Raw genomic sequence first — 24,046 nt, 5'->3', positions numbered from 1 at the left:
CCGAAGAACATTCTGAAGACCTGTGAAGCAAATCCTCAGCCAGAAGAAGAAGTCCCTGCCCGTCAACGTGAAATGGCTCTTTTGCGGCTGTGTCTGCTGCTGCTGCACCCTCGGCTGTTCTCTCTGGCCCGTCATCTGCCTAAGCAAACGCACACAACTCACTTTAGACAAGCTGTTCGAATGGGAGAACAATCATTTATATCATAAGCTGGGCCTGCACTGGCGACTGCATAAGCAACAATGTGATTCCAATTCCATGATGGAGTATGTTATTTTAATTGAATTTATACCCAAAACGCCTATATATCGGCCCGACTAAATAATGGGATGAAGCCTGTGAAACGGGCTGAAGGGTACGGGCACGGTAACGCGGGGTCGTAATGGGAATTGTAAAATAAACACTAGCTGCTAACACTTTGCTTTAGGCGTTTACCGAACACACTAACCCATAGTCTATACATGCAGGCAAACTACACAATGAGCATTAACCTGTTTATTGTACTCACAGATTGTCTTTTTAAGCTAATACTATTTAATATTTAGTTTATTAAAACAAATTTTCCGAAAAATCGTAGCCAGTAAGATTGATTGATTTCTCGTAATTGTAATTGTAGGGCGCTTTAATTTCCCTAATTTCGTTTAGTTTTAAATCCTAATTTGTTTTTTAAACTAATGCAATATTAAATAATTTTCTTGTTAGGAAATTCGAAAAAAAAAAAAAAAAAAAAAATATCAGATACCCCACTAAAATTCTTTCTATTAGATACACTGAAAACCTTCCATGGAATTCTAGGTAACGACACTATGAAAAAACTAGGGGCAATAATAGATGTTTAAAATGATATTCTGCTGTTAGAAAATAATAGGAAAATTAAAATCAAAAAATCAAAAAATTTATCGACACCCATAAAAACCTTTTCGCCGATCCTGAAACGAAACTAACTTACACTACCAGAGTTTTAGGAGAAATTAGGACTTCCTCCGATACCCCTGTCTACGGAAAGCACTACCCATATCCGGCATCGCTTAGGCAAGAAGTAGAACAACAAATTCAAGAAATGCTGCAGGATGGCATTATTAGACTCTCACGGTCACCCTATAATGCACCAGTTTGGGTAGTCCCGAAAAAAACCGATGCTAATGAAAAACAAAAATACAGGCTAGTTATTGATTATAGAAAGCTCAATGAGGTAACAATATCCGATAGGTACCCCATTCCTGAAATAGGCGAAATAATCGCACAATTAAGAAACAACAGATTCTTCTCAGTACTAGACTTAAAAAGTGGATTTCATCAAATACCACTTAAAGAGTCAGACATGGAAAAAACTGCATTCGCAGTAAATGGAGGCAAATACGAATTTACCAGATTACCATTTGGATTAAAAAATTCACCAGCCATATTTCAAAGAGCTTTAGATGACATTTTGCGAGAACACATAGGGAAAATCTGTTATGTGTACGTCGACGACATCATTGCAAAACAGAAAGCGACCATGCCGAAAACTTGAACAAAGTGTTTCTAACATTACAAAAAGCCAATATGAGGATACAAATTGACAAATGCCACTTTTTCAAAAAAGAAGTTGATTTTCTGGGATACACGATTTCAGAAGAGGGTGTTAAAACCAACATCGAAAAAATCAAGACAATTAAAAACTTCCCAATACCTAAAACACTAAAGGAACTTCGATCATTTCTAGGAATGACAGGCTATTATAGGAGATTTATTAAAGATTATGCGAAGATTGCCAAACCTTTAACTGCCCTTTTAAGGGGAGAAGAAGGACGCGTATCCAAATACAAGTCAAGCAGAATAGCTATTAACCTAGACAAAGAGGCAACGGGTGCATTCGAAAAACTTAAAAGCACACTTATATCTAGGGATGTAACATTAGCGTACCCAGACTTCACGAAGGAATTCCAATTGACCACAGACGCATCAAATTTTGCCATAGGAGCCGTTTTAGAACAGAATCATAGACCAATAACATTCATATCCCGCATCCTCTCGAAAACCGAGGAAAATTACGCAACGAACGAAAGGGAAATGTTAGCCATCGTATGGGCTCTCCAAAGCTTAAGACATTATCTGTACGGATATTCGAAAGTGACAATTTATACAGACCACCAACCTCTGACCTTTTCAAATAGTGCAAATAACCACAATGCCAAGCTAAAACGCTGGAGGGACATTATCGGCGAATACAGCCCAGAAATTAAATACAAGCCCGGTGTAGCTAACGTAGTAGCATACGGCCTATCCAGAGCCCGACCAGAAGTTAATTCAATCCATTCAGACTCTACAATCCACAGCGACGAAAGTTCCTCACATAATCTAATATTCTCAATAGAAGCCCCGATCAACGCATTTAAAAACCAAATTTTTTTATTAAAAGAAAACACTGATGCGTATAACTTCGAAATTCCATTTCCAACTTTTCATCGCCATATAATAAAAAAGATTTCTTACACAGAACAGGAAATCATTAATATACTCCGATTAGATCCCAGAATTATCAATGGTATCTACACTTCAGAAGAAATAATGGGAAAAATTCAAACTATTTATCCTACGCACTTCAAGTCTTACAAAGTTAGGTTTACTAGTAATCAAGTTGAAGATGTACCATCAGAAGCAACCCAGAATCAGATCATTACATTAGAGCACAAAAAGGCACACAGAGACGCAAAAGAAAACAAAATACAAATTCTTAAAAAATACTTCTTCCCACAAGCTCAAAAAAAAATTCAGGCAATAGTCCAATCCTGTCAAACATGTAGAGAATCCAAATACGATAGACACCCACCGAAGGGGGCAATCCAACCAACTCCCATCCCTAAGTACCCAGGAGAAATCATCCACATAGACATTTATATTACAGAAAAAAATAATATTCTAACTGGTCTCGACAAGTTCTCAAAATACGCCCAAATCAAAATATTAAAATCAAGGGCCTCCGAGGACATTAAAGCGCCTTTGAGAGAAATGCTGATAGCATTCGGCATGCCCAAGTGGGTAGTAATGGACAACAACGCGCTTTAAACTCTGCAGCGATTCGATTCCTCTTAGAAGATCAACTTAAAATATCAGTCCATACAACAGCCCCATACGCTTCAACCAGTAATGGTCAGGTAGAACGATTTCATTCAACACTTTCAGAAATCATGAGATGCATTAAAAAAGACAACGGGAGTATGACATTAGAAGACCTAATTTTCAAATCAGTCGAAGAATATAATGGGTCTATCCATTCAGTAATAGAGGAAAAACCAGTTGAGGTGTTTTTCAGGAGGTCCACTCCGAACACCACAGAAGACATAGAGAAACAGCGGACCGAAATCAGGGAAAAAATAAAAAAAAAAACAAGTAGCCGACTTAGAATACTAGGTACCAAACTTACCCCACGCTATAAAAAAGAAACAGTCAAAGAAAATAATAACACTACAATAAAAACTCAATCCGGTAAAATAATACACAAGAATAACATCAGAAACTAACTTTCAGACTATTCATACCAACTTGCCTCAGCCTGTCCACGGTCCTTGATTATTCAAATTCACAAGTGATCTCACTTGAGACTGGACTTGCGGCCAAACAAGAGGGAACATTCAAAATCATCCATACATTCGACCTAAAAGAATACGACAATACATTTGACGAACTTAACAAATGACTAAACAGCCTCACACCATCACACCATCTATACCCCTACCTGTCTTACGAATTAAATCAGATAAAACAAAACCTTCTCAAACTAAAAACAAGCAATAGACAAAAAAGAGCAATAGAAATCCTAGGAACGGCATGGAAATGGTTGGCAGGAACACCGGACCACCATGATCATGAAATACTAAAGAACAAAATAAACGGACAATTAGAAAATAATAGTAAGCAGCAATAAATAAAAAATTAAGTGAGAAAAATAATCAAATAAGTAACGTAACGAATGCCATTTTAAAAATAACTAAAAATTCAAACGAAATGATTAATGAAGAGACAAATATCCTCAGATATAGAATTCAAATAGTAAAAGAAGAAATATCTAATATACTACATGCAATAACTTGGGCCAAAACAAATATTATAAACTCTTTTATATTCTCAACAATAGAAACCAATATTTTAGAACAAATTTTTAATAAAGGAAATAACCTGTTTATTAATATGGAAGAATTACTAGAATTTTCAAAAGTCAAACTTGCATCGAATAATAAAGCTCTTCTGTATATCATAAGTATCCCAATAATAAGTAATGAAATCTGTAGAACCCTATTAGTCAAAGCAGTAAAAAAAGACCATATAATATATGACATAAAATATGAAAACTTGTTAGAATGTAAGAAGGAACTATTCGCGATATCAAAACCATGTGAATCGCATAATGATAGAACCATTTGTGTTGAGGATAAACTGTTAGACTTAAGCAACGACACTTGCGTAAGCGCTCTATTAAACCTAAGACCACCGGAATGCAAGGCAATCAACAGCCAACATGTGCCTAATTTTGAGGAATTACTACCAGGAACACTGATGCTGAACGACTTTAACGGAATGGTGTCTTTGGACGGGAAGAACCTTAATCTTCAAGGATCCTTCATCATCCAACACAGGAACTCCACGGTACAGATCGGCGAAAACATCTACAGAACGGAAGAGGTCACTGTGGTAGACCCCGAACCTCCGCTTTTCCAACTGTCAGCGGTAAACCCTAAAATTAAGGAAGTCCTCTCCCTTCAATTAATCAAAGAATTAAATATAAATAACACTAAGATTCTGGAAAAAATTAAAGAAGAGAAGACAATCGAGGCTTCCGTGAATTATACGTCAGCCACTATCCTGCTCATAATGATCGTAAGTCTGATCATAATGCTAGTTAGAAGGTGCAGACCAAAAGAAGCCGCCCCGAAAACGACAAAAACACCGGCGGATCCAACCCCACCTAAGCCTGTTCTCTTCTACGTTGCGAACGAGGACGCCCGCGTTTAAGGGGGGAAGAGTTAACACCCAAAATGTCAAACACTAGATAATATTAATAAAACGCTAAGTCCAAGCACATAAGTTCTCAATAACAACTGCAAAAGAGCTTACATAAACGCATTGAGTGCACCGTGCACCGGATGCAATATGATGCCGTGGCACCAATAAGGGTCACACGGATCGAAAGACACGTGCGCTGAGTAAGCATTGATTATGCTTGCGATCGTGGGAAAGCCAAAAGAAAGAAAACACCCAAATATTTGGCAAAGCTCACTGAACTTAATGGCAAGTGCATCCACCAAAAACACAATGCACTTGCAATGACCAATCAGCAATGAAGATATGGACTTAAGCTACAGCAACAACACCAGGTACCAATGACATCGAGGGACGCCAGCAGCAGCAGCAACTGCGACCGAGATCGCGGTAGCGATGGAGCAACGCATAGGTGTAATTATTAATTATAAGAATCATAATTGTTAGTTCTTATCCGATACTCAAATAAACAAAACGTGAAAAAGATTAATTTCTTTTTTTAAAAGAATATTAAAAAAATCTTTTTATATATATCGAATGTTGAAAATAAAAAAGAATAGATTAGGTCACATTAGCAAAGGAAAGTTATTAATAATAAGGAATAGTAAGGAATAATTTTTTCAGTAACATTCTTTTAGATAATGTTTATCCAATTGATGAAATATGTGAAGCTTGCTTAAATGGTAAACAAGCCAGATTGCGATTTGAAAAACATGAACATTATGTAAAGATACCCCTGTATGTTGTCCATGTTGATGTATCTAGGCCAATAAAATATTTTTCAAGTGACGAATAGATCTCCTATGTTATTTTTATGTATCAAATCACGCATTATTGTGTAACGTATTTATTGATACATATATTGGATGTTTCTACAATATATACGGATTTTGTATCGAAAGGTGAAGTACACTTAAATCTAAAAGTCGTGAATCTCTATATAAACAAAGCGTGAAAATTGTGTAGAAAAAGCAGAAAAAGAAAAGCGGTGCTTTGTGTAGAATAGCGTAGGCACAAGCTTCAGTTTAGTTATTTATTTATTTGATACAGAGTGAACCAGCCACTGCATTGTTTTGGGTTAAACTGAAATTGAAATGCATTTGTTCTATTCGACCGCTTTAAAAATATATTTGCGTTGAACATTTTTTCCATCACCGCCAGAGTGACATCTTCGGCTCGTTCGGAAAAAACAATGTGTGCTTGCTCTCTATCAGAGAAGAAACCCTTTGATTTGAAATATTTACGTTTTCGGTTGTGCTTTAACAGATGAGTTAAATTTTATAGTCTGCCAAAATTAACACTCAGAGACCGAATCACTTCAGTGGTAACACATTATGAGTTTTCATAAGTCCGAAAAAATAAAAACTTTGCAGAAACGGTCTATTTGGTTTGGTCTATTTTAAAAAACAATATTTCGAAGTATTCGATAATCATATGACATCATATGGATGACACAAAAAGGGGATTTTATTATACTGATTCCTTTTATAAAGTTTTCCTGCAAGCCCGCCAGTTTCAATTTGTGTCAGCTTAGCACCTTAGCAGCTTACGATAGCACAATCGAACTCGATAACTCACGGGAGTATCGATATCGCTTGAGGCCATCTCCAGTAAAAAACACCCCAGCGGTTAAAATTCCGCCGTTTTCGCCCGTGCACCCAGAATTATGGCTGTCGCAAATCGAAACCCAATTCGTTCTGGCAGGCATAACTACAGACAACACGAAATTCAACACGATCCTGGTGTCAATCGAAGCACCGGTACTGACCCGAATTGCCGACGCCATCGTCAACCAACCAGACACAGTCAAGTACGAAAACTTAAAGTCGTGCATTTTGGAACGCTTCTGCGAAAGCGAGCAGAAGAAAATCCAGAAGTTGATTTCGGAGACTGACCTTGGTGACAAGCGCCCCACCCAACTGCTCAACGAGTTAAACGCACTCGCCGCAAGCAAAGTTGACGAAACTTTCTTAAAAGCACTGTGGCTGCAGCGCCTACCAACACAAGTGCAAGCGATCTTGCAAGCATCGGACGCCTGCCTAGCGGTTTAGCAAAGTTGGCAGACAAAATGATGGAAGTCGGCTATTTTCATCATATACGCACCGTTGACGCCAAATCGGCGCCAACCGGCAGCACCGATTTCGACGAACGTCTAAACCGCATCGAGCAACAAATCAACGCGCTGTTCAAAAACCGTTACCGCAAGAACATTTCATCCACATTAACGGATCGCAACAGCGTCACGACTTCAGGGTTGTGTTGGTACCACAGCAAATTTGGCAACACCGCCAAGAAATGTCGCCAACCGTGCTCGTTTTCATCCGAACCAAAAAACTAAAACAGTCTTCGGTTTCGGCGGACAAATTCGAAGAAGACCACAACACAATTGCCCGCCTTGCCATCAACGACAATTCCTCCAAAACTCAATTTCTCATCGACACCGGCACCGACATTTCAGTGATGCAAAAACCACCCTGCAAAAACCCAAAAACTTTGCTCACTCGAAGATACAACGAAGATACAAACCTGGAACTGGAACTGAGACGAAATTTCATTTGGACCTTTGTATTAACTGACGTCAACTGCACTATCATTGGAGCCGGTTTCCTTCAACATTACGACTTACTCGTCGATATAAAACGACGCAAACTCATCTATCGAGCCACGCTGCTTGAATCAACATGTCACGCGCCTCAACGTATAATCAATGCGATTTTATCCTACCAAAGAGAAGACCAACCAAAACGCTATGTTGCTTCACGAATACCGCGATCTCGCAACGATCAACTCGAACCGGCTGCCAGCAGAGTCCGAAGTAACGCACTTTATCTCGACCAACAGCCCGCAATTATCACGCCTTTTGGGCTATTCGAACTCTTGTTCCTGACATTCGGCTTGCGAAAAGCAGCGCAATCTTTTCAGAGTCACATAAAAAACGTAAAAAACGACATCAGCCAGCACGGCTTGAAACCATCCGATGCCAAAGTGGAAGCCATCCGCCACTTTAAAAAACCGCTTATTGCTAAAGATTTGAAAAAGTTTTTGGGTATGATCAACTTCTATCGGACGTTTATCCCACGAGTTGCTGATAACTAACACAAACTCCAGACGCTAATCCAAGGCTCTGGTCTACAGAAGCCGACCACACATTCGACGTCAGCAAGAACGAGCTTGCAAACGCTACGTTGCTGAACTGCATGGCACCTAACTCGCAATTAACACTAACCACCGATGCCTCCGATGACGCCATGGGTGCCGTATTACATCAGATCGTCAACAAGCAGACGCAACCACTGGGTTTCTTTTCCAAGAAAATCACACCGACGCAAAAGAAGTACAGCACCTACGATAGAGAACTGACCATCTATTGGCCTGACTTGAAGGCCATTTTGCACTTCAAGTTCGCATTGGAGGGCAGAAATTTCATATTCTTCACCGACCACAAGCCGCTGTACGCTTTCATTCAAAACAGCGAGAAAGATCACCGCGACGCGCTCGCCAACTGGATTTCATCAGCCAATTCATCAGCCAGTACCGATATACGGCACATCACAGGAGAGGTAAACAACTTGGCTGATCTTCTCTCACGCATCGAAGCCATCAAACACATCGACTTCGACGAGATGGCACTGGAACAGGAAAACGAGTACGAACTACAATTGCTACTCATTTCTGATCCATCTCACTAACCAAATTTTCCCTTTCACGCTCAAACAAGCAATTGTACTGCCACGTCGCAAATAACCGTTACGCCCGTTCGTGTCCAGATGCCTACGCCAAACCGTGGTTTAAGCCCTGCATTTGCTGCGCCATCCAGAAGTTAAGGCAACAAATAAATTGGTCGTCAAACAATCTCGACGGATGTCTCTAAAATCGTACGCTCTTGCATCCCGTGTCAAAAAGCCAAAATCCAACGACACACTAAATCGCCACTGGGATAGTATGCCGCCAGCGACGCCCGTTTCGAACACATCAACATCGACATCGTTGGGCCACTGCCATCATCGAACGGATACCGATACTGCCTTACGTGTATCGATCGCTTCTCAAGATGGCCCGCAGCAATTCCCTTAGTCGACATCACAGCTCAATCTGTAGCCAACGCACTGATTTCGAGATGGTTCACTCAGTACGGAATCCCTCCCCACATCACAACGGATTTAGGCAGACAATTCGAGTCAGCACTGTTGCAAGAGCTCGCCAAAAATTGCGGTTTTAAGCACCTGCGCACGACGGCGTACCACCCACAAGCCAACGGGATGATCGAACGGTGGCACTGAACATTAAAAGCTGCCTTAAATACGCCGATCCTATCAACTAGAGCAGTTCCCTGCACTTAATTCTCCTAGGCCGACGTACAACAGTTAAAAGCGACATCGGGCTGGGCCAGCTGAAATGGTTTATGGCACCGCACTACGGGTCCCTGGCAGATTTTTTACACCGAAGACACAAAAACATACCGAGTCCGAGTTCGCCGAGACTCTTCAAAAACCATATCTCAGCTACCAACCACTAAGCCAGTGCACCATCATACACCGCAAGAATTAGAGCACCCGGACTTAAACCAACCGTCTTCGTCAGAGTGGATCGAGTCAAAACCCCCTGGAAGCAAACTACTAGAGTCCGTTCGAAGTGTTAGCAGAGCACGGCAAGTACTTTACGCTCAAAGAACACACAAAGGACAACAAAATTTCCATCGGTCGACTTAAACCAGCATATATCTTCCAAAACGTAACACCTCGACCTCGAAAAACGACAGCGCCAACTGCCAAGCCAACCGAGCAGTTATCAAGATCAGGGCGACGAGTCAGATACCCAGCAAAGTATCTTTCCTAAGTGGAACTCTAGGAGGGGGGTAATGTGGCAACCCTTAGCAGCTTACGATAGCACAATCGAATTCGATAACTCACGGGACTATCGATATCGCTGGAGGCCATCTCCCGTAAAAAACACACATTCGCCTAACTACTATGACAGTTTTATCCGTCGCTACTGCTACGTCTTTGTCACTTTTCGCATCTTTATCATTCCTTAGTTTTAAGTAAATGTATATAGTGTTATATGAATAAACGAACATTAAAAATTAATAAAAAAAAAACAAACTATTTCATAAAACGTTGAGCTGTAATCAGTCTGGCTCCTTTTAGTCAGTACACAATGAAGTACCTGAAAAGCCAACAGGGCTGACATTCAGGATCGGCACGTTTCGCCACTAAGTGTCTTTTAAGATTGGTTGCATGGGACCCAGCTAAATTCGATCCGCAAGCATTACAAGTTGATTTTTTATCGTTCGCATCAAATTTAAAAACTTCTGCACTTTTTTATTTGGCTCACGACCAATTCTTAATAGAAATGCCAGTTAAAACAAAAACAATTTGTAAAAAAAACACAAAAGGCTTCACGAACAATGCGACAAATCAATGTGAAAAATCAAATTGACAAATATCCAAAAGACTTATTTTTCAAACTCTCAGTCAGTAAGTAAATAACCTGATTAAACAAAAACAAGAAAGGAAAGCCTATTTCGGGCGGAGCCGAAGTTTATATACCCTTGCAGTTGAGTCGCAGTCTGCTAGGTGGCGCCACGCATCTTATATTATTAGATATATAGCGAATCGTATATAGTTGGCCGATCCTTATGAAATTTAGCAAATCGAATTATTTTGCCAAAAGAGGAATCCATTGAAACTCCCATCCTTCTTACTCGAAAAACAACGAACTTATGGCATTTCCGATCAATCTGATATGGCAGCTATAGGATATAGTCGGCCGATCCTTATGAAATTCGACAAATCAGATTTTTTTCCCAAATCAGAATCTGTACCAAATCCCATCATTCTAAGTTAAAAAACACCAAAGTTATGCCAATTCCGATCGTTCTATGACAGCTATAGGATATAGTCGGCCGATCCTTATGAAATTTTGTACATAAGATATTTTGGTCAAATATGTGTGGAAAGTCCCAACCCTCTAACCCTCGGATCTTAAAGTTTTTTCCTGACAATTTGTTCAAAGGGTGCATCATTATACCCTTGCAAAGGGTATTATAATTTTGGTCAAAAGTGTGCAACGCAGTGCAGGAGACATCTCCGACCCTATAAAGTATATATATTCTTGATCAGGATCACCTCCTGAGTCGATATGAGCATGTCCGTCTGTCCGTCTGTCTGTTTCTACGCAAACTAGTCTTTCAGTTTTAGAGCTATCGAGTTGAAACTTTGCACACACCCTTCTTTCCTTTGCAGGCAGTATATAAGTCGGATATATCCTATAGCTGCCATATAACTGATTGATCGGAAATGCCATAACTTTGGTGTTTTTTAAGTTAGAGGGCTGAGACCCTCCCCTTTGGTCACATGTTATGTTTGACCAAAATATCTTATGTACAAAATTTCATAAGGATCGGCCGACTATATCCTATAGGTGTCATAGAACGATCGAAATTGGCATAGCTTTGGTGTTTTTTAAGTTAGAAAGATGGGATTTGGTACTGATTCTATTTTGGGAAAAACAATCTGATCTGCCAATTTTCATAAGGATCGGCCGACTATATACGATCTGCTATATATCTAATAATATAAGATGCGTGGCGCCACCTAGCGGACTGTGACTGAACTGCAAGGGTATATCAACTTCGGCTCCGCCGAAGTTAGCTTTCCTTTCTTGTTTTGACTTATTTTTTAACAAGTAGAAATGCTTAACAGTTATATGCAAGCTCTGAGAAAAGGGATTAGCCATTTTAATATACCTTATACAACGAAATTCATTGGTGTATTAGAAAGAAAGATCAGATCGATAACTGAAAAAACTCGCAGTATGGAAAATGGCGCTAAATTAGATAATTAAAGCTTCTGGGGGGAAGCTGTTCTGACAGAAACCTATTCAATAAACAGGATACCGACAAGGGCAATTAATGTTTATTCCAAAACTCCATATAAGGCACGGCAGAATAGAAAGACTTGTTAAAAATATTCGAAAATATTTTGATTAACAGACTATTTTGACATTAAAACAGGCAAAAAAAATTTAAGAAAAATCATGTTAAACTGTCGGGAGAAAATAATGGAAAATTTAAAGTCGCAAGAGACCTCGTATATGAGAATCGTATATCGAGAATAGTATATGAAATATATGTGATTAATTCCAGAACTGTCAAATGTGTAAGGAGTAAGGAGTAAGAAGATTGATAATACAAACATCCTGAAGGAGAGTAAGGAAAATTGTATTAAAAGTATCTCGAATGAGTGTAAGGATAGTGTTAAGTTTTTTGGTATCTGTAAATAACGTTCACAATTCCAGGTTTTAAATAAACGCAGTTTATTTGAACTCAACGCTTGATGCTGTGACCGAGATACTGCGAGACAAAGATAGCGCATGACGGCAGATGCAGGTGGCCGACCGAATGCACAAAACATAACAACGGCGGTAGAGCCGAGTGATGTCACGGATGTCTATTTCAATAATTTATCGCTGGCCAGACTTTTCGGCGGTGGTTGGAAGATGAGCTTTCAACAGAAACAAGCACAATTTGTTGGCTGCCCGCCTTGTAGCTCCTGACGGCAGCGCCACCCGACATACTCCGTCATCTTCGACGTCCATTTCCGTTACTCTCGCCAAGGGCGAAAAGTTTTTGTCCTTCACAGCTATGCCTTGAACTCAGACGCGCCATTTCGATCGTTGCTGCAACAGGGTTAGATATTCTTTCTTCCACCTTGACCAGAATTATAGCTGAAGAAATACGACGCGTTGCCAGGCATCCAACCAGTTTATGTTGAGTTTTGTCAGGTATAGCTCACTAAAACTAGAAGGAAGCCCTCCTTGCTGAAAATGATTAGGAGTCAGGTCATCCAAATCATTGGAGTTCTCAGATATTGGGACTAGCGGGCTTGAATTAACCACTGCAGCAAAATTGTACACAATCTTGTGTAACTCTTTTTCGTTTAGTACAGCCGAGCCTAAGACCCTGTTTTTGGCTCCTACGAAATTGGTGGCGTTGTCACCCCTGATCTGTTTAGGCTTCTTCTTGATAGAAATGAATCTTTTCATTGCATGCAGAAAGGCGGCGGTGCACAGATTCCTCACAAGCTCTAAATGGACGACCTTCGTCGTGAAATAGATGAAAACGCTGATGTAACATTTTGTGGGGGCCTTGTTGCAAACCTCCGACTTATAATATAAATAACAGAAAAATTCTTTCTTCCTTCTACTCTCTCTTTCGAAATATCGCCCATTACATACTGCAACAAACGAGACTTCGTCCGAAAACATCTTACTCACTCATTTATTTGTCGCCTTGACCACTGTCTTTCTGCCCCCAATCCGCCAATTCTGGGAACGTATCATCGCCAATAACGATCCATGTCCAGCGTGCAGGTTCTGTTCATAAAAGCGAACGATTTTGCTTTGCCTTACCGGATGGCTCTTTGCCAAAATTACTGGGTGACCACCATCGTAATCCAAGGATGAATTCTTGAGTCGCCCGACCACTCGAAGCAATCCAAACTGATTTAAAAATGGGGATAACGAAACTAGCGAGCTGGAGAAAGCAACTATTCCCTTTGTCTGTGTCCTAATTTCATCACCCAAATGAGCACGCTGAACAGCGTACAAAGGCATGCAAGTCCCCCCCTTGAGATCATGAACGGACCCGCTTTATGACGGACATGTCTGCCGCCTGCGACGTAGGCACATAACGCCACTCCATGGAATGAGTCAGATTTTGAATGGTTACCTTTAAACAAGGCGGGCATACTTCCCTTTGTAAGCGCATAGACTGAGAACCATCATTTTTAGCCCACAACTCAGCTCCAGCCAGCTGTAACTTCAGCACAGTTAATGTCTTAAGTCTTAAGTATATCTTAAGTGTATCGCCACGTGTATCTTTAGTAAGGCTCCAATCCTGGCGTTACAGAATTATCCAGAATTAGCAACCAGCCAAGGAAACCCAACACGCTTAATGTGATTGAAGATCTGGCAGATTTTCTGCCAGTCCGTGTGGAAAACCTTTCAACCCAAGAAAGCTGCTCTTGGCACAGTTTCTGGAAAAATATTACCGCTTCAGTAACGACTGGACCAACCAAGTCAAGCGGATCGTACAACGCTATGCTATTAAGAATAGGACCGATAAAATAAGATAAATATTTAATATTTATATAAATATAATTCCAACAACTTCCTCTTTGGTACTTCCACCACAAATAAGATCGGCATCGGATTTAGGAACCCAATGGAAAGTTTCGACCTCGTCCTTAGCAAAGTGGTGCATCGCTCGCACAGACAGATAGGAAGCCGGCTTAGTTCCATATGTAATAATGTCCAATTAATATCCTTCCAGCTCTTCCAGCGGAAAATCTCGCCACAAAATTCACTACAAATAACTTTCAAACGCAGCCATCCTCATAAAACGGTACATTTTGGAAATGTCGCCAGTTAGAGCTACCAGATGCGAACAAAATCTCAGCAGGATGTGAAACAGCTTCTGTTGGATGACAGGACCAGTCAGTAAGATGTCATTCAAAAAATAACCTGATGTGGTAACGAATGTAGTGTGGTAACTGGAAATAATGTAGAGTCCGTGAGCACGAGTCGCCCAGTACACCGGAGCTATATTTAATTGGCAACCTGACTCTCGCAACCCAGTTCATCCTTTCAACGGATCACAACCGAAGCGGCGCAATTTTCCACTTTCCAAAATTAGTGAAGAAGTTGATCGAACTACTCGTCTAAAGGGCCTTGGGGGATGATCAGTCGCGACCGCTTAGCTGCCATAAGGACCTTACCATTATCACGGCCTCCGCCTCCGCCTCCACCAACAACCCATCCAACCCGAGCTTTCTGGATTGAGGGCAAACCATGAGATAGATGAATTTGCCCTCGTAAGCTCGTAGATGATTGATGAATTTAGATAGATGAATTTGCCAAAGCCGATCGTAAAATAATCCTGGTCAAATTTGCAAATCAACTCGCTGAGGCTGGTGAAAATGAGCATCCGCTATCTTTACATTGGAGGGAATCTTCCAAGAGCTGACATCCAATGCAAAGTTGGACTGACGGTCAGTGATGTTGGAAGCTACGATCGCAGTTAGCTGCGCCAAGTAGTCCGAGCATTGGGATTGCAAGCAGACTTGCATAGAAAACCCTGCGTCACGCGGAGCCCTTATCTTCCGCAGCTGCAGCTGGTTCGCCAGCCTTGAAGTAACTACGTGTACATGCGAACCAGAATTAAGCAGCGCTTGGCAAGGCAGTAGAACTCTAGAGCGGCTCCGGACTAGAATATTGGCCGTGGCTAGCAGCACCACATCAACAAAACGATCCTTAGTGACGAAGGAATTGACGGCAGCGGAACAGCGTCGCTAGATGCGGAAATCTCGGGAGAGGGTTGTGGGCCTTGAATACCAGCTGGCGAGTTGCCACCAAAACGCAGCAGACTATGATACCTGCGTCCACACGACGGCAGCTAGAAGCATTCTAATTCCGAGATAGGTGACCAAATCCTAGGCACTAAGGGCATAAATCCAGCCGCCTAGCTTTGCCTAAACGATCCCAAGGCGACAAACTTAAAAACCTTGGGCGGGAATTTATTATATGGGAATGACCATCGCAGATCATGCATGCAGACGAGTTTGTAATCAAATGCAAAGTTACCTGGATTAAAGGGCCCACGCCGTCCTACCGTATGGCTTGGTGCATATAACGTAGATAGCAAATCCATGCTCTCCAGAGTCTGGCATCCCTGCTCGAGGAAACTGGATGGACTTTTACGTTGGAAGGGAATCCAAGAAATCCGAGATAGCTTTCATTTCCTTCCACTTAGATTGTGTGGCATCATCAACCTTCTGAAACAGCACTTGGATTATGATGCAGCTAGCAATCTGCTTCGTTGTGCCCATGCTTGCAAGGGCTCGCATATGCGAATTAAATTTGTCCGGAAGCTCGCGAAGCCTCGTCGCCGATGCGGACTCTACGGCCTCAGATTCATTATCGCATTAACATGAGCTTGAAAAATGAGCTTGCGATTACTGAACCTTTTGTTTAGCAGCTCCAATGCGACGTCATAATTTTTGTCCGTGAGCTCCAACGATCGAACAGTCTAGAAGACAGATTCACGAAGGCAGGACCGCAACCGTTGAAGCTTCTCAACCCGACTGATGAATGGGTTTGTGTCCACCATGGTCGAGAACAGTGACCGAAATTCAAGCCTCTCCGCATAACCTTCACTAAAAGTGGGAAGTGGCAGTGGCGGCAAAGCCTGAAAGGTTCTGCCAAACGATGGATCGAAATTGGTGGCAGAAAATGCGTTGATCAGCGTCGAACTCGCCGGCAACAAATTGGAGCGCCTCATAATCTCCTGATTCAGGATAAAGCGTGCCTCCCTCGCCGCATCCATCGCGGACAGCTCCTTATGTGTACTTTTGAAATCCGCAACGATTCCCTCCAATTCGCTGAGCCGCACATTTAACATCGCCTCCGGAAATGTCTCCACTGATTTCAAGGAGGACAACAATCCTTAAAGATCCTCAAAAAGGACAACTGCACTTTGGCCCAGGAATACTTTCCTTCCAGGAGAGGCACAATCGAAAAACGGATTCATTTTCGCACAAAAAAATTTATTTTTTTTTGCTTATTTATTGTCAGCTCACGACCCACTGTGCCACTTCTATATAACGGGGTAATATATGTATGAGCGATTGTAGCACTCTGCAAACAGCGTATGTATGTATGTCAACAGATGCTAATATTTCGCGCACAAATCACAAACCGAATAATGTTTTTTAATTTGTTTATGTTTATATGCTTTAAGCCGCGCAGCTCAAATTTTCAACGGAAAATAATTTAACAACTTATTTTCCTATGCACAATCACGTCGGGGTTCACCAATTGTTCAGTTTTCGGGAGCTATATTCAATTTTCTAAATCTTGGTTTTAGTAAAAACAAGCACAGTTCAATTTCATACAATTTATTTGAAATGTTTGGGTTTATACAAATGATATATGTATAGATGTGACTGCGAGGGGGTGAAGACCGAATTAGAATACAAAACGGGAGCGCGGCTCAATGCTGCGGAGCGATCGAGAGAGCCCGGGAGAGAGCGAGACAAACGCTAGTGCATGACGGCAGATGCAGGTGGCCGATCAAACTTCTTTCCAGCGGCTACTTGACCCGACAGTATAGTTCAGGGGAAGCTAGGGGTAGGTCAATATATCTAAAGGTGTAGTGTGTAGTGAAGTGGGTGGGGCAGCCATTATTAAGTGGAGTTAGCAGGGATTGGTTCATAAATTTAAAAAATCAGTTTCCTCGGCATTTATTATTTTGTGATACCCAACTTTAGTGCCAGTTGTTGAAATCGCCTGTTATTAGGAGAGGGGTATTCATATACGAGGGTTGCTATATATATTTGTGGCCTACGCCATACTAAGTGTTACCTGGCGCCATCCGACGTTTCCAAATCCAACGAAAGTTGTTCGTGGAAGAAGCATTTCGAAGCAAATGGTGGCCTTTTCTTCGGTAAAACAGGTCATGTTTCGCTTGAGCAACGTAAGACGGTCAATTCTGGTGCTACACCACAATTTGTTTGCCTGAAATCTTCGGAGAAATTCGAAAAACGAACAAAAGAAGACGCTTCATTCTGCACCATGACAATGCGAGCTCTCACACATCAGCTCAAACCAACGCCTTTTTGACCGGCCAAAAACCATGTTTTGGAGGTGTCTCAATCGGAGTGGACAAAGTGCTTCGACAATTTGTTTGAGAAAAACAATAAAACCATTTTTAATCAAAAATATTCCCATTTTTATTATTAGGCCAGAAATATATATAGGAACTCTCGTATATACTTTATACCAAATTGAAACTATCGTAACAACACTGTAACCACTAGCACTTAATATATATCGATAGTACGTTTTTGCAGCCACTATAAGTTTTGAATAAAAGTTTTGTTCGTTTATATATACTCAACCAAGCCGGACGTCTTTTTATGGGCCCAGGTGGGCAATAGGTTATATACAAGTATGGGCCACGTGATGCTTAATAGCAGCGGCTCTTGCGTTACGAATGCAAGCAGTCCGTTTCTTTGAAATCGGATCGCTATACGGAAAACTTCAACATGTGTTCGCTATACCAAATCGAAAAATTGGAAGAAAAGAATTAGGATTCTTGGCAAGATGCGAAGCGTACTAGTTCACGCGGGGATATGCAATGTGGCGTCAGGCGAGTTGAAACGGGAAGATGATGGCGAAAGCAACGATTGACCAAGATGGGACAGTAAGGCTCTGGCCACGATTACCCTCATCGTTAAAACATCGCAGCTAAGTTACATCAAAACGTGTACAACATCTTTTGAGGCTTGAACAAAACTCAAGGAGGTGCATCAACCGAGGGGTCCAGTCAGAAAAGTATCGCTCTACAAAACTGTAACGAACTTTTTTTGCTATCTTTTGCTCGCAACAAATGCCACGTTTAGCTCACAATACACACGCCTTGCGCCCAGCAGGACGTGTGGCCTTGGTACCTGGCGCCGGTTCGGCTCACGGTTCTCTCCGTTTGGACTCACGTACTCCAGTTGCGGGGCTTATGCTGCTCTTCTGCCGCTGTCGATGCTCCCCGCTGCTCCTGTCGTTGCCGCTGCTCCTGTCACAATTGAGTCTCTTCTCGTTGTCGCTGCTTTTCTTCTGTGGGCGCCGTGGACCTTCGGTATCCTTGGCTCACTGGGAATGCCCTTTCGCCGTGGCCGGCACCTAATCCGTGTTAGCAGACCGATAGGCTCACCTCCCAGGCATACCCCGGGCAGGATACGCTTCTCGGTGCCTACCTACCACGCAGGACACGCCCCCGGTTGTGTTCGCCACTCGCCTCCAAACACCTTCGTGCCTACGCTCCGCAGAATCTATAGCAGACCAGAGGTTTTAGCGTCTCCTTTAACTCCAGGTGATACGCTGTGCGTACGCCCCAGCGCCTGAATCAGGATTCTATTGACTTTACCGCGGTGTCCCTGTTTGGTTTCACTGTTGGTCTTGAGCTGGCTACCACTCGCTTTACAGGATCACACGTGGTCTTAACGGTCAGGAATCGACAAGGCGTACGCCTGGCCGATCCGTCGCTATCGCTATGACACCAGGACACCTGCCGTGTCCGGGAATAACCGAACCCGACTCGTTTTACCCTTCGACTTAAGTTCCGCCGCGGATCCTTGATCCTTTTCTCACTTGCTCCTTGATTTCTACTCCTTAGCCGATTCGCGTACCGCCGCCGGACTTACCCACAGGGGGTCCTTAAGCTACTGATCGCAGATCCTTGCGCACTCGCTTTAAATCCCGCACTTGAGACTGTCGGACATACCCAAGGGGTATGTCAGCTTCAGAGGCCCTCCTTATATAGTGCCTTAGGCGCCGTTAATCGTTGCAAATCTCGCTTCCTGCCTTTAAGCCTTCGCTTCTCTGCTCTCGCCGTTAACGTTCTCCAATTCACGCCGCATTTCTATCGGCCCCACGTTTGACCCGCTTGGGCCTCAGATTCGTATTGTTATTGTGCAGGTCACCGGACTTTATTCGGATATCCCCGCGCTCCGCCCTTTGGGCATTCCAAATGCATTTCTGCACTTTCTAAACATAGCTGCGCTATCGTGGGCCGCTTCGTTCCCCGCCGTCCCCGTTCTCTCCTATGACATTCGAGCGCGGCCGCGGTGGCCCGCCCGGGACCGTTACGTTCCACGGTGATTCCCCTTTCTCCTTCTTCCGTGCGCGCAGCCGTGCACTTAGCTAGTTAGCACTAGCAAAATTTATTAATGATCGGCCGACTATATCCTATAGCTGCCATAGAACGATCGGAATTGGCATAACTTTGGTGTTTTTTTAACTTAGAAAGATGGGATTTGGTACAGATTCTGATTTGGGAAAAAAATCTGATTTGTCGAATTTCATAAGGATCGGCCGACTATATCCTATAGCTGCCATATAACTGATTGATCGGAAATGCCATAACTTCGTTGTTTTTCAAGTAAGAAGGATGGGAGTTTCAATGGATTCCTCTTTTGGCAAAATAATTCGATTTGCAAAATTTCATAAGGATCGGCCAACTATATACGATCCGCTATATATCTAATAATATAATATGCGTGGCGCATAAAGTATATGTATTCCTGATCAGGATCACCTCCTGAGTCGATATTAGCATGTTCGTCTGTCTGTCGGTTTCTACGCAAACTAGTCTCTCAGTTTTAAAGCTATCGAGTTGAAACTTTACACACATCCTTCTTTTCCTTGCAGGTAGTACATAAGTCGGAACGGCCGGGATCGGTCGACTATATCCTATAGCTGCCATATAACTGATTGATTAAAGATTCTATTTTTTAAAAAATAAACTGATTTGCCAAATTTCATAAGGATCGGCCGACTATACGATCCGCTATATATCTAATAATATAAGATGCGTGTCGCCACCTAGCGGACTGCGACTCAAGTGCAAGGGTATATAAACTTCGGCTCCGCCCTAAGTTAGCTTTCCTTTCTTGTTTTTTTTTTATTTTTATACCCTTGCCGAGGGTATTATAATTTTGGTCAAAAGTGTGCAAAGCTGTGAAGGAGACATCTCCGACTCTATAAAGTATATATATTCTTGATCAGGATCACCTCCTGAGTCGATATAAGCTTGTCCGTCTGTCCGTCTGTCTGTGTGTCCGTCTGTCTGTCGGTTTCTACGCAAACTAGTCTCTCAGTTTTAGAGCTATCGAGTTGAAAGTTTGCACACATCCTTCTTTTTCTTGCAGGTAGTACATAAGTTGGATCGGACTATATCCTATAGCTTCCATATAACTGATTGATCGGAAATTCCATAACTATGGTGTTTTTGAAGTTTGAGGGTTGGAACTTTTCACATATGTTATATTTGACCAAAATACCTTTCATAAGGATCGACCCACTATATCCTATAGCTGTCATAGAACGATCTGAATTGGCATAACTTTGGTGTTTTTTAAGTTAGAAAGATGGGACTTGGGACTTGGGACTACAGATTCTATTTTGGACAAAATAATTTGATTTGCCAAATTTCATAAGGATAGGCCAACTATATCCAATAGCTGCCATATAACTGAACGATTGAAGATGGCACAACTGCAAGGGTATGTTAACTTCGGCTCCGCCCGAAGTTAGCTTTCCTTTCTTGTTTTTGTTATTAAATTGGTTTGTTCATAATATTTTATTTTTTTTATTTTTTTCCGTGTATATCTGTTTCCTTCTTCTTCCTCCTAATACCTATATTTCCCTACTGTATTTATTATTGTTATTATTATTTTTTTTGTTTTTTATATATTTTTTTCATTTTTATATTGCTTTTTTTTTGTTTATTTTTTTCCATTTTTTTTCTCTCTTTTTTTTGTATTGTATGTTTTTGTTCACATTTTTTTTTTAAACCTTTGATTTTAAATTCTTTTTGTTTTGTTTATGTTTATTAATTATGGTTTATGCCGGCACCGACTCCTGTGCTCGGGCTTTCAGCTCACTCAGGTGGGCCCTCTTTTCCATTATTGTGCCAGCGTGACGTAGCAAAGTAATCACTGGCGACACAAAGTTCACCACTGTGTGCGGCACGTCGTACTTCGGCGCTAACTTCACCGCGAAACCTTCGGCCGCCTTGGACAAATGGTGCCCCTTTGCCCACACTGTGTCGCCAATCTTCGGGCTCCACTCCCGCCTTCTCAGGTTGTGGAGCCAAGCTTGCTCCTGCGCCCGGCGCTCCATGTTCCTTCGCACCATCTCGAACACTTCCTGCAACTTCGCTGCATTCTCCGAGGGCGTGGCTTGTGATGCTCCCGTCCCCAATGCCTCTTTATCATATAGTGCTTTTAGCATTCTTGGCTCTCTGTCTTGGGTTACGAAGCATGGCGAGTATCCCGTGGAGTCTGACACACTTGAGTTCACTGCTGTTCGTCCCATGCCCTTTGGTCATTGCCTTCAAACTGGGCGATCATTGTCTTAACCGTACTGTTTGCCCTTTCTGTAGGATTTTCCTACGGCGTGTATGGTGCGGTAAACTGATGACGAACTCCGAGCTCCTCGAGAAATTTTTTGAAGCTCCTAATGGTGAACTGGACACCACTGTCTGTTACCATCACCTTTGGCACCCCGTATCTCTCAAAAATCCTTTCGCGAATCACCTTCTGCAGCGTCTCAGTTGTGGCTTTCCGCATTGGGATCATTTCTGTCCATTTTGAAAACCGATCGATCATCACCAACAGCATGGTGTTTCCATGCTTGGACATCGGCAAAGGTCCCACGAAGTCCGCACTGGGATCTGTGTCAGCATTTTTCCTGCAGCCTACATCTGACTTGGTTTATACCGCATGCATGTCTCGCACTTTCTGACAAACATCCTTATGTCCCTTTGCATCCCTGGCCAGAAGTACCTTGCTACTATTTTTGCAATTGTTTTCCTTCCGCCTAGATGCCCCGCTGTCGGTTCGTCGTGGTTCTCCTTTAGCACCTGCTGCCTCATATCCATCGGCACACACAGCTTCCATGATGCTACTTCTTCGCTTCCGACTCTGTGTGGAACATGTCGGTAAACCAGGCCTGCCTCTTCTACGTACTCTGGACATTTCTGTGGGTTTTCCCATATTTTCCTTTTTAGTGCGCCTATTTATACGCACTCCACGTCTTCGCTTGTTGTGGCACTCCTCAAATTTTCTATTATCGGCTGGCGGTAAAGTGCATCTGCAACTACGTTCAGCTTTCCTTTTCTGTTGCTGATAACATAATCATATTGTTGCAACTCGAACACCTATCACGCGATCCTTCCAAGTGGGCTCTCTATATTATTCAGTCATTTCAGCGCCATATGATCCGTGATCACGTCGAACTGGTACTCCTCCAGGTACGGCCTCATCTGCCGAATTGCCCATATTATTGGTAGGCACTTTTTCTCAGTCGCCGAGTAATTTTTCTCTGCGCCTATCAGCGTTCGACTGGCGTAAGCCACCACTCGCTCGCCCTCATCAGTGTCCAGCGTCAGGACTGCACCCTCGCCGTAGTCGCTGGCGTCGGTTTGCAGCACAAACTTCTTCGAGCTAACCTTGACTTTAGATTCTCAAACGCCTCTTGGTGTCTCGCCGTCCACACTTTGTTCCCTTTCAAAGGAGATCGTTTAATGGTTTGGCGACCCCTACAAAGTTTGGGACCAAATGCCGATACCACGACGTCATCCTAATGAACTGCCGTACCCCCTTCACGTTTGTTGGGGGTTTTAATTCCGAAATCGCTGCTACCTTTCCGGGATCCATGCCAATTCCCTGACTCGTTATCTTCCCTGAAGAAATGACACTTGCCCGTGTTTATCCTCAAGTTTGCCGCCTTCAGTCTACGGAATACTTCCTTCAAAATCGCCATATGTTCCTCCCTTGTGCGTCCGATCACGATGAAGTCATCCTGATACGCAAATGCGTGCGGAGCCATATCCGGGCCTATGACCCGGTCTAAGGCTCTTTGAAACGTTGCCGAGGCTAAGTGTAACCCGAACGGCATCACCTTCCACTGGTACAGACCTTTCCCTGGTACCGTAAAGGCCGCGTACTTTCAGCTCCCTTCCTCCAGTGGGATTTGCCAATAGCCGTCTTTAAAGTCGAGGCTGCTGAAAAAAATGTCGTCCTTCATCGTGATCCTATGCTGCGTTATGTTCGAACAACCCTTCTGGTTTGTGAAGGCCGCTGGCTCCTCCTCGATGAACCTTTTGTCCCGCTCGCGCTCCCATTCCTCCGAGGGTCCCGCTATGGCTATGGACAGCCTATCCTCCAGGCATCCGCTCCATCTTTCTCTTCTCGGAATCGTGACTTGGTGGCCTGCGCAGTTTATTGTTGTGCCGAATTCTGCGAGGAAATCCCATTCAAGCACCACGCTGTCTCCCATGCCTGGCAACACTAACATATTCAAATTTTGTTCCTTGTTGCCTAAGCTTACTGTTGTCTGGAGTACCATTTGAGTCTCTGTGTGGCTCCCGTTGGGCAACTTTATTAGTCTCCTTGTTGTTCTCCGCTCTCC

At 42.6% G+C, this 24,046-nt stretch overlaps 2 protein-coding genes across 7 annotated transcripts in view; one reads left to right on the top strand and one right to left on the bottom strand.

Moving 5' to 3' along the window:
- Positions 1–24,046, bottom strand: part of LOC6498717 (glutamate receptor ionotropic, kainate 2) — a 376,347-nt gene that overhangs the window by 340,004 nt on the left and 12,297 nt on the right. The gene's annotated exons all lie outside the window — the stretch shown is intronic.
- Positions 17–703, top strand: LOC116655207 (cysteine-rich hydrophobic domain-containing protein 2-like; the record flags this gene model as incomplete). The annotated part of the gene is made up of 1 exon (XM_032452753.2): positions 17–703. A coding segment is annotated over one exon (303 nt), but the record flags the coding sequence as incomplete, so codon positions are not given.

The sequence above is a fragment of the Drosophila ananassae genome, assembly GCF_017639315.1.
Source record: "Drosophila ananassae strain 14024-0371.13 chromosome 4 unlocalized genomic scaffold, ASM1763931v2 tig00000071, whole genome shotgun sequence".
NCBI classification, from domain to species: domain Eukaryota; kingdom Metazoa; phylum Arthropoda; class Insecta; order Diptera; family Drosophilidae; genus Drosophila; species Drosophila ananassae.
This window is presented reverse-complemented; position numbering and strand designations above follow the sequence as displayed.